Source organism: Callionymus lyra, chromosome 11, assembly GCF_982586985.1.
Source record: "Callionymus lyra chromosome 11, fCalLyr1.hap1.1, whole genome shotgun sequence".
Taxonomy (NCBI): domain Eukaryota; kingdom Metazoa; phylum Chordata; class Actinopteri; order Syngnathiformes; family Callionymidae; genus Callionymus; species Callionymus lyra.
The window spans coordinates 26,404,615-26,422,712 of NC_141828.1; the positions used below are offsets into that span (position 1 = coordinate 26,404,615).

Genomic DNA, 18,098 nt, shown 5'->3' on the forward strand with positions numbered 1-18,098 from the left:
GATCAGGAACAAAAAAACAGGAGGACTTTCTCAAGTGAGAATCGGCAAATCAACCAATTGATTTTCACCTGATGTTTGTATGTATGTGACACGTATGGGATGTTGAGTGAAACAGAAACCAGACTTTTCTCAACAGATCTTTTTCCTTTGATCCATTTGACCTTGCATTCTCTTTCAAGGCCTGGAAAATTACCTTCTTTTCTAAAAGTATTCATACGACATTCTTAAGTTAAGATTACTGTGCTAGAATATTACACTTTTGACTGCTGTTGCACTGAAAAGTTTTAAAAAGTTTAAAATGAAACTTGGATGGCAAATAATTGTATTAGGTAAGTTGGGTATAACACAATTAATAAAGATTTCAATTTAATTATTATTTTTATACTTTTTATTTTTCATTGTGTATTCAAAAACATAAACCACAATATCTGTTGATAACATGTGAGTTATACTATGTACATCCCAAAAATATTAAACGTAATGATGTACGCGAACAGAAGGTTTATTGAAGTTCAACTAATGTGTAGAAGTAACTTTGTGTTAAATAGATGTTGGAATATGTTCTACCCATCAGTATGTGTCTGTACAAAACTCTCTTTCCATTAAAATATTTACATTAGAACATTTTCTTTAGCCCCGCCCACTGAAAACCATTTTTTTCTGGAGAAGAAACCTGTTTAGCATAACCACACCCACTCTGCTGTGATTGGTAAAACATGCAGGTTTGTCAACGTGCATCATCAATCCCGGCAGTCTTCATCTCCGAGGGACTCATTGTATAAACGAAGCAGGGCATGCTTCGTTTATAGACTCCACCTTGATCACAGGCCCACCAGAGGTACAAGACAGCACCATAGGCATGCTCACTGCCATCAGAGAGGGTGATTGCATCAGGTTTAGCGGGACCACCTATAGGAGTCAGGGCTCTAGGGAACTTGAACTTGCTCAGTTGAACGTATTCTTCGAAGAGGTCAATTGCAGGCGAATCTTCTCTGATTTGGACTCTCACTTGCTCTAATACAAGATCTTGGCCAAGTCTTATTTTTCTCTTTCGCTTTGAGAAATTTATTCCAACCATGACGTGAAGCTTGCATCTTCAACGTGTAGTGAAGGCCGAGAGCTTTGTTGTCATCATCTTTCAGCTGATTTGGTAGGACCACAGCTTTTAGGGTTGGCTCATGTTCCTGTTTTTCAACAGACTTCTACTTTGGCCAGAGAAAAGCCAGGGCATTATCTCAAAACCCCCTGCTTTCAGATTTCTCCAAATTTGCCGTAATGATTTGAAGCTGGCTCAAGTTGCCGAAATGTTGTCAACTTTTTCTTCCTCTAGCACTCGACACTCTTCCTTAAGGTGGCTGATTTTGGGAAGATGAGCTCTTTCTCTTACTTTCTTACTAGTAGTTTGTGGTGGCGTTAGTTAGTTGCAACTAATGAAGGGTGGATATGTGGTGGCGTAAAGGGTTATTGGTCCAGGATCACTGACATCCTACATTCTGTTCCACCTGGAGAGTCGGGACCAACTGGAGAAGCTACATACACACACACTGGGAGATTGCGAAATCATCTTGTGGGAAGTATTAGCGAAGTGTCCAGAAACGAGTCATACCAAGAGGTCCGGAGGGCGGACCTCACTGTGTCTTGTATAAAACAAATGCGAACGATGATATGAATTTGATGTTTCGTGTGGATTGCTTTGTGAATTACCTGCTGGGCTTCGTCCAACATTTAATAAAATCCAATATCCCGTAGTCGTGGTCTGGATTCACTTATTTCCAGTCGACAACCTCTTGGTTCATTTTCAATAAATTGAGCAATACAACCTGCAGGCTTGTCTCCAATATTGACCCTTGTCACTGCATATGCATCCAGCTCCTCCTCTTCAGAGTCACAACACAGAAACCTATGCAAATGTGCTTCTCTGTCTTCGAGCCAAACTGATTTGTGCATTTTCCAATGGGCAGGTGCTTGACAAAAATTTGAAACCATTGTAAATCTTTAAAATCTTTTATTTATTTTGACAAACAGGCAAACCCGATACCTCTTCCGTGGAGGTAAAGATTTTTCTCGCTTGATCTGGATCGTGAGCTAAATAAATCACTGTCATATTAAATATATAATGTTGTTTTCTTCTAGTGAAGCACATTTTTAAATGTATTAACATGATATAAATGTCATGGTCACTTAAAACCAAGTTGAGTTCAACAGGGACCGTGGGTTGGAAAATGAACTTTGATGGCGGATCAATGCCCTCAAAGTCTCAATAGACTCCGGATGTGTTTAATGGAGCGCCGCTCCTGTGTGTGGATTAATTACTTTCCTAACACGGATTCTGAGGGAGAAACACTAAATTGATTTCCAAGGATTGTCCTGAGGGTCTCACTCGACTGAAGCACGCGGCTCAGGAGGTCTGGATGAAAACATCCTCCTTTCTGAACGACTTTTTCTAATTTCCTCGGCAATTCGTGTTGAAATGATCAAACAGGATTTGACTGGGTTTCTAATTCAGATAAGATATTTTAGGAATGAAAAAGGGGGCAAAGGGTGTTGATGTCCAGAGGCAGACTGGAGCTGTTGACAGTAATGGAAGAGATGTGAAGTGACAGTGAAGTGGACACCTCTGGATTATAAGGACACTTGACTTGAACAAACTGAAGAAACAAGAATCATGATCACCAAGTACACAATTGAATGTCATTTTATTGGATGTTTGTTTGCTTTTTCAACAAGATCTGAAGGTAAAGTAACACAGGAACTTTTCTACTCACTAATTCTCTACTGCTGATCCCTTAGCGGAGTCGGAGAGAGGAGGCTGGAGCCTATCCCAGCTATTAAGGGTGAGAGGCGCGGACTGCCCATAACAGGTGGCCAGCCTGTTCTAAACTAACCTTTTTGGACTGTTGGAGAAACCAGAGTACCTGGAGTAAACCAGCACAAACACAGGGCGAGTTTTAGGGCCACTCAGTTTTTTAATCACAACATTACATTTATTGCGTATAAAGTCATAAAGTATATACAGCAATTGCTGAAGTACCCGCCATTGCTCAGGGAGCTGTTAGATAAACGTAAAAAATATTTTAAATTAAAAATGCAAAGTCTGTGTAATTTAGTTTTAGATACTTATTGTCCTAGGGTTGCATTGCTAGCAACCAAAACGTTGGAGACTTGGAAAAGATTGTAACTTGATTAATATTTGAACTTTAAAACCTTCCTTGGAATGAGACGAAGAAAGTAAAATTATTCACTCTGGTGTATTAAAAAAAACAAGGGAGAAGTTGGCACACAACCGTTTTCAGCTTTTTGGACTTTTTTGACGAATAAGGGCAAAAAGAAAAATGAGTTCAAGAAGATCTCTGTAGCACCAGCAAGATGGTTAAGCTGACCCAAGTGCCCTTTTTAGAGATTTTTTTTACATTTTTTTATTCCGTTTTATTGGACAAACATTGTCATTCCCAAAGAGTAATATGAATATTGGAAAATTGTTCCCCTTTAAAACAAAATACTCTACAAAATACTACTAAAGAAATAGCTAAGAACAATAAGTCAAGTGCGTGAACAGGTAAAATGGCTGTGCAATGTAAAGCACATTATGGACAACAACAAATCAAAACAAACAATATATAATAAGGTGCAAAGACATGATTTTTCACAAAAAATATTTTAAACATTAAAAAAAACAGTACTTGATTCAGCAAAAAAAGTAAAAACTCAAGACCTCAACAACCAATTCACATCTGTTTTCATTAAACGAATCTATTATACTAATGCGACTGTAATCTTGACTTGAAAATATAAAAAAATATATATTTAAGTGGCCCCAATACTCTGTTGTAATATTTTAGTTAATAATGACTACCAAAATTAATAAACATGTTGTAAGACACTTCAACTAAGCACTACTGCTCGCACAGGCACTTAAAAAAAGAAAAAGTTGTTGTGAAAAGGTTTTTGGGCGAGCGATACTTTCTCTTGCTCTTTATCACGCTGCACTGGAAGCTGTTGTTGTCGTCTTCTACCTCTGGAGGCTGACAGCATCATCCCACAAACAAAAGTTCCTGAGCAGACCATTATTTCACTTCGACAGGTTAGTACCATTATGTGTTTTTTGTGGTAAAAATGAAGCGAACCGATGCTTTAATTGCTGCCTCCTCCTGTCCGTAACTGCCCTCCAGCAACCTGTTAGATTCCCTGTGTGTTAAGAGTCACTAATGGACACAAAAATGATGGTGGTGAGGAAAATAATTTGTCTTGTATACGTTGACCTACATGTGCTGTTTGAATCTTTATCATTTCCTTACTCTAGGGCAGTGGTTCTCTACAATGGCAACAAAGAAACTTTTATTTTGAAAGTAATAGATGTTTAAGGAAGCTGAGTGTAATAGTTTAACATTAACCGGGTTCTGATGAGCTATGTAAAAATGTAGAAGAACAGCATTGTAGCATGTATTTTTTATACGCTTACTATACGAATGCATACTTTAAATATGCTAAGTGTACACATGCTAACTGTAAACATGCTAAATATACACATGCTAAGAGCACACATGCTCACTGTAACCAAGCTAAGTGTACACATGCTAAGTGTATCCATGCTAAATGTACACATGCTAAGTGTACACATGCTAAGTGTATCCGTGCTAAATGTACACATGCTAAGTGTACACATGCTAACTGTATAAATGCTCATTGTACACATGTTGAGTATACACATGCTAAGTGTTCACATACTAATGTACATATCCTAGGTGTACACATGCTTACTGTACACATGTTACACTTACACATGTTACGTTTACACATGTTAAGTTTACACATGTTAAGTTTACACATGTTAAGTTTACACATGCTAATGTACACATCCTAAGTTTACACATGCTAACTGTATGACACGGATTAGTTGAAATATGGTTTAATGCGAGATCAGATGCTCAGTTCATCATACCAAGTAGTAAAAAATGAAAGAAAAAAATGACATTAGAGATGATGCAGGGCCAAATGCAAAACAATTGCTTTTTGTATCAAGAATACAATTATTTGGTACCTGCTCTAAGGTTTAACTGGTGTTATTCTATGAACTACTTTTAATATAGTTATTAAAAAACACCTAATGAAATTCCTTTTCATAGTTTTTCAGTATTTAGCAGCTGACAAATTGGTGTTTTTCCATCGTATCATTAAAATTGCACGTTTCTCAGTTTGAACTTCCCTTTTTTAAGGATCAAGGTTATTCCTTTAAAAGCATTTAAATTAATACAATTCTGGATATTTTTCTTTCTAATTTGGGTCATGTGATTCCATTAAAAGTTGGGTAGGAGATGTTTTCTTTGCTTGAAGTCCCATTCAACCAATGAATGAACGGTCATGTCAACATGTCAATCAAACTTAGTTAAGGAAAAAGGAAAATCGACCACCAAAGATTTAAGCACACATTTTTAAGCACCTGCTGAGAGGTTTCTATCACAGGTTGGTGTACAAATATAAAGACAGGATGAGTCTGTATTTGCTTGAAAAGATTTTGCACGGATGAATCAATAACGTTGTCACGATAAACTCAGTGAGTCAGAGTAGTTAAAAACAACAACAACTAAATCTATATTAAATCAAAAAAATGTTCAAAAGGATTAAAAATCAGACAGATAAAGTATTTTGGAATTTCTCAGCAAAACAAACCTTCTCCACCTGCTGCACCTTCTCTAATCTTTGTATGTATTACTTAAGCTCATCCAGACTCTTTGAGCCACATTGCCAAAGTCCTCTAGAGTCACTTCCCATCCTTCATTTGATCCCTGATTTTGGAGCCACTTGACTTGTCTTGTTATGTTTGTATTCTGCTCAGTGAAGCCAACCAGCTGATTTTTTTTTCAGATCTCTGTCTAAATCATGGATCATGTTTCACCCTGTGTAGTCTGGTTCACATTACTGTTGTTTATTTTATTATTAACTGTGGTTAGTCCACTAAGGTTGTCTGTGTTTAATTTGCTGCTCAACGAATGTTGTTAACAATTGAACGCAGCCTTTAGCTGGCTAACGTGACTCAAACGCAATTTTTTCTATTAACTATAGAACCTGGAATTGTAGCTTAAAGTGACGCAAAATTCAAACTTCACCAATTTTCTACTCACCCTCATGTGGACGTTTATTTTCAGAGCAATCTGTTCCCTTTTAGAATTAAAGACATGAATGTATGTTAATTTTAAAGTATCAAACAAGTAATTTCTGTATGTGTAGTTATTTTTTTAAACTTTTGTTACAAACAAGTTTAAACTATAGACTTTTTTTAGTTTTTCCAGTACAATTCCTCATGTTGAGGCTTTGATACAAGAGGGAGGTTATATACGAGCAGTACGGAGGTATTTGGATGTTGTAAGCTTTTTTTTGGACGATTAAATTAAAACATATATTTTTGTCTATGACTCTAAGAAGAACTGATCACTATCAAAATAATCCCAACCCTTAGTCAACATGAGGATGAGAAGAAAATGAGTGAAGTTTGGGTGAACTATCACTTTAATTACACAGAATTTAAAATTCTGATGCTAGTAAATACATCACAATTCTAGATTTAACTTGTTTATGGATGCCTGTTACGACCCTGCAGTTGTTTAAATGTGTATGCATTTATTCTTTCTTTTTGGACATGAAGCTGGTGTTTCTTCTCTCTAACTCAGCAGCATGTGTAAAAGGGGCGTGGCCATCCAGGGACACAAGCAAGAGGGTGTGGCCAATGTGCTCTTCCTGCTACTGTTTGGAGTCTAACGCTTGAACAGCAATGGATCCCGGTACCATTTTGTTCCGCCCTGTCATTTCAATCTGGGCACTTTATACATGGTGACGTCTTTTTAAAAGCTTTTTTATTAGTGAACTTCCACTGAGCTATTAAATGACACTTTGTACCAACAGTTTTAGTTTTATAATAAGAACATACATGCATATTTTTTGGTAATGTTTGTTAGTCATTAGAATTTTTATATTGCATTGTATGGTTAAAATCATGTAGTCAAACACGGTTCAGCAAATCAACGGCGTCATCACATGTAGTCATCAGACCAGGAAGTGACTGACGGACGGATGCTTGGAAAAAGATCAGATTGAAACTTTTTCATTTATCGGGCCTTTTGAGTGTAATTGTATCTTCTTTTTTTATTGCTAATGTGTACAGCATGAAAGAATAGTTTAAATAAATGGTTAAACCTTTCCGGGAAATCTGCTTTGATTTAAAGCATTTTTTTTTTTTATGTAAATCCTTGAGGCTGTAGAGAGCAGCCACATGTCACTGCCACAGGCCCTCCTGAACTTTTGGGATGTGATGATGCCTTTTAATTTCAATATATATGTTGGTATAATAGTGTCACCATAAAATACAGTTTATAATCCGCCATGATGAATTGAAGCACCATCGCTTCTACGTCATCACATTTCTTTTGATATTGTCCGGTGACACTATTATACCAACATTTTTATATGGAATTTAAAAGACTATGAATTTTAAAAAGTTGAATTTAGATCATTTGTTTGTTTCCTCCCTGGAATAAAAATAAAAATCTATGTGTGGGGAAAAAAAGCATTCATTAAGAACATTTTTGATTTTTTTTAGTTCAATTAAAAATAATCAACCTTTCAATATAGAAAATTGAATACAAATATTTTTTTTAATTAAATGAATAAAAAAATATAGAAAGATATTAAAAATGTCTACATTCAAAATGTTGAATTCAACCTTTCAAAAATCTAATAGCACTGCTTTACTTCCATAGCTATCAAGTAACAAATCTTCTTGTGTATTAATAATGAACTGATATTTGAAATATTTAACCCTTGTGCTGTCTCTGGGTCAAGGTGAACGACCTCCACCACTTCATATGTATTTGCAGAGACAACACAAGGGATACCACAAACACATTTGTTTTCGGGGTGTTGAGATAACTCAAGGGTTGAGATTCATTAAAAATAACTAAATCTCCCTTTTGTTCATGTTTCTAGATATTTTGCCACTATTTTCCACTCGAGACAATATGAAGACTTTATATCTTGTAACATTTTGACACTGAAGTGTTGAAAGTACACAAGAAAAATTGACATGATTTTTCAGAAATGCGAGGATGACTGCGGTTGGTTTTGTTTCAAGTTTTCTTCAGTTACAACATTGATTCCAACGAGAAGTTAGGAGATGACTCTAAGCCACACTCGCCCTCCAAGAACACAGCTTGTGGTTAACACTGGTGTCACACATCTGCTGTCTCAACTACGCATCTCCGTGACTGAACCGTCTGCACCTACAAAAACCTATGGTTTACTGAAAACAAAAGCGAGTGCTCTTGTCTGCGGGAACAATATAAATAATGTATAGGAGGTGTCAGTATGTCACATCAATATATCCATGCTGGTGGAATTCAAAATTATTCCTTTTCTCGTTTTAATCTTACTACTGCTGTAGATCTTAGAACAGACCCAGTGTGAGCTGACTCTTGTTCCTTGAGGCCATTTGGCATCAGAACTGTCAATAATTTTCTGAACAAAAGGTCCCCAGTATAGACTTGTGTGGGACACCCTGGGGTGAAAGTGGAGCCTGTGTGATGACTGTGAAGTCAATAGTTGTGCCATCAATCCACAACAACATGTTTTGCTATCTGTATTTTTGTTCAAATTCCTAGTTTTTACTGCAACAATTTTGGTTCTGGAGGGGTCTTCCTCAATCTCCGGGCCAGGGACTTCTCCGTTTGGCATATTTTACCAGAAAGAAAAAAATAATCATTTCTGAAATAGGTTGTATATTGGAAGAGTACTTTATTTCCTACAAAGTAACAACATGTAGTGACTTTTGACATGTCAATGTGCTTGCTCCTTAAAAAAGAAACTTGAAAACTTAAAAATGAGTACCCCTAACCCTATAGCGGAGGATCTTGTTGCAGAGAAACTAATCCAAGGCTCTTGCTGATTCGGCTTTATGGTGAGAAGTTCAAATAGTAATAGTTAAGTAATAGTTCAATAGTTCAAATTTCACTCATTTTCCACTTACCCTTATGTCCACTAAGGTTGGGATTATTTTCTAAAATTCTTTTTTTTATTTATAGACAAAAATGCATTTTCATTTCATTGTAGCGACTGGAGCTCAGTTGTCTAGTTTATCTTCATCCAAAAAGACCAAAAAAAAAAAAAGATGGCCCGGGATCTTTCGCTAAAAACAAACTTAAAAAATAGACTTGTTTAAAAAAATTCTCATGTTGGGTCTTCAATACAAAAAGGGACGTTACCGACGTGCAGTATGGAGGTTTATTTTTATATTATTTTGTGTGTGCGAAGACTGAGGATGAGAGGATACAGTGAACTCCAGCAGTAAATTTTGCAACACACAACACAATACTACAAATATATCCTTGTTCCTACAGCCTCACAATATATCACGATGTTGCCGGATTCTTGATAATACACACACCTAATCTGAGATATATTCGTCTCTAACCAGTTATTTTTAAGATAACTTTAAGTGGAGGAGAATCGATTCTTGTCAATATGACAAACTATGACTCATTGTTTGATTTAAGTAGATTCCGGTGCATTTTTTGCTACGTACGGTCTGATATTGATTGATATGATTTGAAAGTGTTGTGGGTTATTAAGTAAAAGGCTGTTTCTGGAGGTGAGGAAATGAGTGATAGCAGGAAACATTTGCAGCTAACTAGACGATTTCACTTCCATGTAATGAACGTAGCACTTTTTGATTACTGTGGTCTTCTGGTTCAGCACAAGCAGCTGTGACTTATGGCTCAGCTGCTTGATGGAGGAGCCTCATTAGGCCACGTATCAAAGTTTGTCAGGACTGACATTGCATAACTCCAAACACAGAGCAGCGTGTCATGCTGTGATTTATGGTCATTGTTCCTTACTGTACCCTTGAGTGCTACTGAAAACTTTGCTTTTTTGATGACTGCGTCAAAGTAAACAGACACTTCAGGATGACTTTCCATTACCTCGCCTGGATTCTTGAGTGTTTGTGTAAACACTGGTGCAGGTGAAGCAATCACGGGCTTCAGGAAGTCCTGTTCACCAGCTGACAGCTAGAATTAATGCACTCCTAGTTACATAAGGATAACCAGGCGATTTTGTCAGACGAACATTTCAAATGAAGAATGATTACATCTGAAATAGAGTGTTGTCCAGGTAAGTCAGGTACGTTTGCCTTAGTGAGGGTGTGATGAAAATTACAGAAAAAAAAGAAATTACTTAAATAATAAAATATTGACGAATATATATAGAAAACCAACACACTAACAAAGTCTGAAGAGAGAGAAAATCATTTTATGTTCAGATTTTGTTAGTACAATTATGATAATATAATAATCATCATTTTATTTAAATAGTTTCTGACAAAGAGTGTCACAAGGTGCTTAAAACATCAGTTACAGTAAAACAATATTAAACAAGACAATAAGCCTTTACATTATAAAACAACATATTAAAAAGGTTATAACTCATTGATAAATTGCAGAAAGCAGTTTAAATAATGGAGATCATCCTTATTTATTTTGTATTAACTATGCCTTAAGTTCGTCATAATATTTGAATGTCTTCTGCCCTCTTACAATTCATTAAAGGTTCTGAAATTCTGGGAATGTTTCTTTTGTGTTAGATATCATTGCAATCAAAATACACACATGTTTAATATTTAATTGTTGAGTATCTACAGTGTGATAGATGTGTATACTAATGTGAAAAAATGGATAATTTCAGAAGTAAATCTCAGCATCAATAGGTCACAACCCATTATTAACACTTGAGAATCCAGTCCAGTATTCTTACAACGACCATTGAACAGAAAAATATTCCACAAAAATATACATTAATAACCTAAAATACACCATAGAATACAAAAGTGGGCCCAGAAATTGAAATCATTTGTGGGCTTAAAAAAGAAAAAGGTTTTAACGCTGTCAAAGAGCAGGGAACAAGCTTTTTCAATGTTTAGTGCGCTAAACATACAAATGACACTAAACATAAAAATGCAGTTTTGCAAATCAAGACATATATAATTATCATCTGATGTCAAAAACTTGAAAAAAAAGTGGTTGTAATGTCAATATAAATAAAGAAACTGTGAAATACTCACAGTGGCAGAAATTAAAAATATCTATGAAAAGCACTCACTACAAATCTTCTCAAGATCAGGTCTCATGACCAGAAGTATATGTTTAAAGGTGGGTTCAAGAGTGATTTCCTCTCAAAAAAACGTTATTTTTCTATTGAAGAAAGGTCAGGGAGTGAGAATGTCTGGTGCATATTTCAAATTGGGGTGACTTACCTTTGGATACTGTTGGACAGGGATTAGAACTCTCTCTGACAGCTTGATGTTTTTATTGCTGATGATATCGAGATATTTCTTGACATCAACATCTCTCCTCAGTTCATCGCCTTCGTACTTGTCGATTTCTGCGGCAAAACGAACAGAGATAAGACAGATAATTAGTTACGTAATCTGGCAGAACGAGAGTGAAAGTCTTCTAATCTCATCCGAGAGGCGGCGGCGACATGTAAGTAAGTGATGCGGGGCAGGGGACACATTAGGGGAAATTTAACTAAGCATTGCATCACTCGAAAAATATATTGCGCTGATTATTTCCACGTTGCTGCTGCTGCAAATGTGATGAAACTGCAGAGTAAGCGATAAGAGATTATCACTGATGCTGCTGCTGCAATGACAACATAGACTCTTGATCCCAAAACAAAATGGGTGACATTTCTTTTTCCACTTCATCCTCGGCTTTATTTAAGATACAGGATTTAGGATTCATCATGCACCTCTTTACAGAAAATACGATAAAAAATAAGATTTAAACCATCATCTGAACGCCTGAGCAGAAATCTGCCTTAGGCCATGCGTAGTCCTTCACTTGTACTTCAATCATAGTGTGTAGAAGTATGAATCTTAATTAAATGGCGCTGTTGATATAATTATTCATTACATTTTTTTAAAATTTAGTATCTAATGGTTGTATCATTAAATTGTTGTTGTTTCTATTTTTTTATCCCAAACATTCACGTAACAGAAATTGGAAGAACAACTAACGTGAAACTTTCCTGACTATATTGTAAATATTGTCTTCCTCTCAAAGATACAGTCAGTTCCTCATCATGATGAACTTATTACTTTATAAAGTTGACCAATCACAGAAGAGTGGGTGTGGTTATGGTTAACAAGATCTCCAGAAAAACTTTTTTTTGTTCAATGAAAAGACAATTTTGTACACACAGACACCCACTGATGAGTACAATAGAGGTCCAGTATGTGCTGTAGGGATAATGGAGAACTCATTGGGCAGCTGAGAAAGTTGTGTCAAAAGGATCTTGGTGTAAGAACAGAACGCCAATGGGTAATTAAGAGTTATCTGTGCGGGAAGGCAGTTGATAAGCTCAGGACACAAGACGTGGGTCAGAATGTCAAGAAGGGGAGAAATTTGTCGTCTAGTATCATGTGAAGTTTTTTCAAGAAGAGGTGATCATTGTTCTCTTCCTGTATGCTTTTTTTGTGTGATTCCATTTCCTGTTTGTACACCTGATTTGCTTCAAGGCACCAGATTGTCCTTGTTTACTCATCACTGTGTGGACAGTGAGTCTTGGATATTTACGACTTTATCTACCTACTAATTCTTCTGTTCGTACTTCTGTTGTTTTCTCCAGGTTCTCCTGATCCTCCTGATTTTTTTGGTGAACTTTCTTTCCCCCAAATCAGCCAGTGTTGCTTCAATGTCGCTTGAGACCATCTAATAAAGACACTTTTGATTCTGAGGATATTTTCATCTATATTTTAACATTCAACAATTTGGTAAATCTAAATAGTAAGAAAAGACAAATCCGAGTTGTTAATCCTGCATCAGCTCTGTTTCAAATAACATGTGAATCTAATTTGCTACTAAAATCTCTAAAAAGATAGATAGTCTGACCTGAAGCTGTGCAAACACTTTCTCTGATCAATACTAAGCAGTTTTCAAGTGTTTTTACCTGTAAAAAAGTCTTAATGATGTAAACGCTGACCAAACTCACCTCACATGACCCTGAACTTTATTTTGGCTGAAGAACTTATTGAAGCTATAAACTGAACAGTGGAGGAAGAAGAGATCCAGCTAGAATATTACTTTCATTTTTGCAGCGTTAATAATTTAAACACTGGACCATATTGTTTCTATACGGCAGAATACATCCTAATAAATTGCTAAAGGTTCCGTATCACAATAGTAGCTTTAATCTGTATTCATTGTGAGATTAATAATTCTTTAGTTACATTTTTCTACACGTAACTTGGTTAACTGAGGCTGGAAAAAGGTTGTGGGTTTGTATAAAAAGGAGAACATTGTGTAGATTGCTTCTTGTTTGTGGATGAAGTAGGAAGGATTGTAAATATAAATAGAGTCCCAGAGGAATTCAAAGGCAAGCTCATCTCAAAGCTACAGTTGGCTTGTAGCAAAGAAGTTGAAGATTCAATCCCAGCTCTGGATGTAATTGTGAGAGACCTTCAACTCTGATTGATCGGGATGGTGAGTCTGCTTCACTGCATATCAGCCTACTCCCATCACTGTGTGACTGTGTATGAATGGCAACCTATCGTAAATGATTTGAGCGCTAAATAAGTGGAGAAAGTTCTACATATATAAGAATATTTACCATTAACTGGTGTACTGATATTTACGGATAAGATGAGTGAACAAAGATCAGTGAGTTCACTTTTTGTTTGACCCGCGACATTGAATGTGTTTTGGCCAACTTTAGTGAGGACCTATGTACGGAGATATCAAATCAATCTTTCATGAATATTAGTCAAGATTTCTAATACTTACTGTAGCTCTCTGAAGTATCTAGACCACATGTGTTAAACCTTTGGCCTTGGAGCCAAATACTGCCCCTAAGTAATTGAATGTGTCCGGTCAAAATAAAAGTAGATAAATATTCATGTTGATGTATTGACCTATAAAGATGTCAGTGTTAGGACAGAGATAAGATAGAGGACAGAGATGACTATATGAGTAAAACTGGAATGTGTTTTAGTGAAATGAGAGATTATTCAGAGAAATTATTGAGCCTCAATTCAAGACCAACTTCTTTTTCCTGTTAGGTAAATATATATATATGTATATATAAATATATACATTTTGTTCGGCCTGTGACTTAGACTGCTAAAAAGATTTGTGTTGAGTTTGATACCCTTGATCTAGACCGAGAGGTGGACAATTACATATCCTCAAAAAAAAACAAGCGCAAAAAGAAGAACAAGCATTATATATTATAATGTATTATATTATTAATCAGGTTAATAAAAATACATATAAACCTTACATAAAAAAAACGAAAATGGACTGTTATTGTCAGCAACATTTTCTACATGTTCTACACAGATCAGTTCTTCTCAGACATCATGAGGGCCACATTAATACAGTCAAAGGGCGGCATGTGGCCCCAGGGCCGCACCAGGTCTGGTCTAGACGGAAGTGTTGCTCATGCAAGCAGACGACTTAGAAGGTTTAGTTTTTGTGAATAGAAAAGGATGAGACTGGCAGGAGAGAAGAAGTAAATGAGCTTACACTGAAAGACTGTGGACGAAACAGTCATACTTGTCAGTATTTGGACGGTAGGTTTCAGCGCCGGTGCAGTGAAGGTCACTGGTTTCAGTCATCACAGAGGATCAACAAAATCTCATTGGGGGAAGAGAATCACTGAAACACTGAGTGACTATTCTGGTGCCCCTGATCCTCCTCGCTGTTAAGAAACTGCCGCAGCGGAACTGACACAGTGGAACACAGAAGCTTCAATCTGGATGGAAAATAAACAACATTTGACACAAAAAAATAGTTGTTTTCCACCAATATATGGTTTGTTCAAAAAAAGTTTGGGTCAGTTTTATCAAATAGTGAGAAAACATGTTAAAATAAATACTGTTTTACTTTTCTCATGGATCTAAAATATGTTTTTGTTTTTATTTTAAGGGGAGTGAATCTAGTCCAAACAAATTGATGACCTGTGTTGCTGAACAGGTCGAGTGGTTTAATTGATTAACGATTCCACTACCTGCAAGGTCAACCTTCAGCAAAAAATCTGGATCACACATTTTCTTTTCAGCGAACACATTTATTTAAATACTTCTGGATGCTTTGCATCTTTTCCTCCACTCTGGTTCACCTTTGAAGGTGGACTTTTTACTAAATTTGTTCTGTGGAGTCGACATAAAAGTAAACACCTCATGTCACTCATTGTAGTACACAATATGTAACAAAGAAATACACAAGATCTCTCCCATGGAAACAAACTCTCTTCCAAAGAGCCATTGTTAAGGAAATAAATCCTCTTTTTAACAGGCAGATGTAGGACGATGTTGACTTTTCTCAGTTCAACTACAATCATAACATCAAAACATCAAATTTGTGTTTCTGTTTATACTGATTTTAGAAAACATTCATGATGCTGACAAACACGTTGTGTTCTCAAACACTAAGATGACTCCAGTGGTGGGTCAGATAATAAAGTGGGTGAGAAAACATAAATGTGAGAAAAACACTTCTATGAAAATCCTCCATTGATTCATGTCTGATAGTGATGGAAATGAAGCTCAAAACCTACAGTATTCCATGAGAACTTTTTTGAGAACTGATGATGCTTTAAAATAAAAAAAAGAACTAATGAACAAATCATTTTATCAAGTTGTACTTTGAATTCACCTGTGATGAAACCTTACTGAGATATTTTTGATATTCATCATTCTGCGTGAAAATCCTAAACTTCTTCTCAACAATGTTCTTGCTGTTGATGTCTTTCATCAAAGGTGACGACATAGCAAGACATGGTTGTCATTAGTTTTGAAATAAGCTTTCATAAATGTGTTCATAATTTATTTTATATTTATGATTTTTTTTTAAATGTATTATTTAATGTTCTTTCAACTGTCTACTTCATATTTTTCATCGTGGGTCTGAGAGGACAGCAATTTAATCTATGCTGTATGTCTTGCATACATGTATATTTGACAATAAAAGTACATGAACTTGAACTTGAATAAACAGACCCACATCATTTCTATTCCTCTCACTTTGACCTCACCAGAATTCATTTGTCACACAGCGAAATTTACTTAAACACATTTGCACTATATATATACAGTATTTACATACAAAATACAAAATATCTAAATAAAATGTAATTGCTTAATAATACAATAAATAAAACACAAAGAATAACTACATATTTAATAATAGAGTAAATTTATATAAAATATATATAAATGGACTAAAAACACAAAAACGTGAGAAGAATGCAAATGAAGCTCAACCAATACAACGATTGTTTGCAGGTAAAAAGAGAGTGTGCTATATACATTCAAAACTTGAGAAAAGTGAACAACAACTACACCAGGCATATAATTACAGATAGAAATTATGAAAATTCAAAATGAAAAAGCTGCTGATATAATACATAATAAAAAACGTCAAATCAAATACACAAACAAAAAATCTCTAATGCGGCAAAATAATCTGCTTGTATACACAAAATAAAGAGCCTTTATTTCAATATTTTTGTAGACATGTGGCGAACACGGCTGTCCCCTCCCCTCTGCCGCACATTAGTGGGCAAAACTGTTTATGGAAGGAGATGATTAATGTCTAGCAGGATGTTTATCTGTGTAGTGTTGGGCACAGCTGCTTCAAACAACCCCCTGAGTCTCACCCTGGCTAACTGCTTGAGTTTTGACTGTCAGGCACAAGATGTAATGGGCCATCAGCCACAACTGATTAAATACAGGTTTTTGTTGTTTAAGCCTGTGTTTGAACCAGATTAACTTGTTTAGAAGAATCTGGTGTGTGATTGTGTTTGTATCTACAAGTTTTTTCTTTCTAATTCATGGATGTTTTGACCCAGTAAAAAATATTATAGTGAGCATAGATGAGGGGCTGAGACGTAGTTTTCAGGCTCGTCTTATTAGGGAGGGCACGCTCCCAAAAATATACATTTTGTTTTTAAATGGAAAATTATCTCTCTCTTCGACTACCTGAGTTCTGGTTCTGGTTACATTTTATTTTGTCAGGCCACTTCCTGTTTCATCCTCTGGAAGTGGAAGAAGGATCGATTGTCTGCACATTACTGTGTGTATGGATATTAAATTCTGTTTTATTATTTGAACTGTTGTCTTCTTACGGGTCAGTTTTATGACAATGGTAATTGATCATTTAAATATTTCACTTAAACAAGAAATGGCTTCCTTATTCAAATTATATTTTAATATAATTGTACCATCTTCTTGCGTCTAAGTAATCACTGGTTAATTGACACCCTGTGTGATGTTGGTGAACCTGGCGTCAGCTCAGTATCTTCATATGATATCTGATATCTATTGTCTGGAAAATGAGACTTCAGCCTGTCCACGTTTTTCTGACGCCTCAAGTGCCGCTGACCTTGGAAATTAATCTTATTCGACCTTTTTCCATTCATTGTGAGTCACTCTTGATAAGCGTGTCATCCGAACGTTGAAAATGTAATGCGATGTCTCACTTTCCTGAAATGCAATTTTTCTGTCCTTTTCCCAGGGTCATATCATACAGAGTGCTTGTTATCTTGCTAAGCATGACTGAGATATATTTTCAGGAGATCTTCTTCATATGTGTGAAACATGCAGGGTGACACTCATACTTGTCAATATATTAAAAAACAGAGTAGTCTTATTTAAGGTACCCTTTTTACACTTGTTACTCTCAATATTCTAAAGAATTATTAGAGATGAAGATGAAGTAAATTTGTTGGTATGATAGTTCCACCTGACGATACCAACATTCTGGTCTGGTGGAATGCCAAGCTACTTGATCAAAACTTTGAGCCAATCATGCGCCGCACATATTATCATGTGACGATGTGTAAGCACTGGCTTGTCAATTCATCACAGTGGGTTCCAAAGCAACGTGATTGTCTGGTTTCATCTATTATACCAACATTTTTATATTGAATTTAAAAGGCTACAACATTTAGAAAAATCATTATGGAAAATTGTTTTATGAAAATGTTTGAAATGTTAATATTAACCATTCAATATTCTGAGATACTTCCACAAAGCAGAGTTTGACAAGATCATCCTG

General features: G+C 35.8%; 1 protein-coding gene across 2 annotated transcripts in view; it reads right to left on the reverse strand.

The window, feature by feature from the left end:
• khdrbs2 (KH domain containing, RNA binding, signal transduction associated 2) overlaps window positions 1–18,098 on the reverse strand; it is a 96,418-nt gene that overhangs the window by 71,800 nt on the left and 6,520 nt on the right. For both annotated transcript variants that reach the window (XM_087802427.1, XM_087802426.1), the window contains exon 2: window positions 11,294–11,421. In XM_087802427.1, coding sequence (XP_087658553.1) covers window positions 11,294–11,421 — 128 coding nt within the window. The remainder of the gene's footprint in view (window positions 1–11,293; window positions 11,422–18,098) is intronic.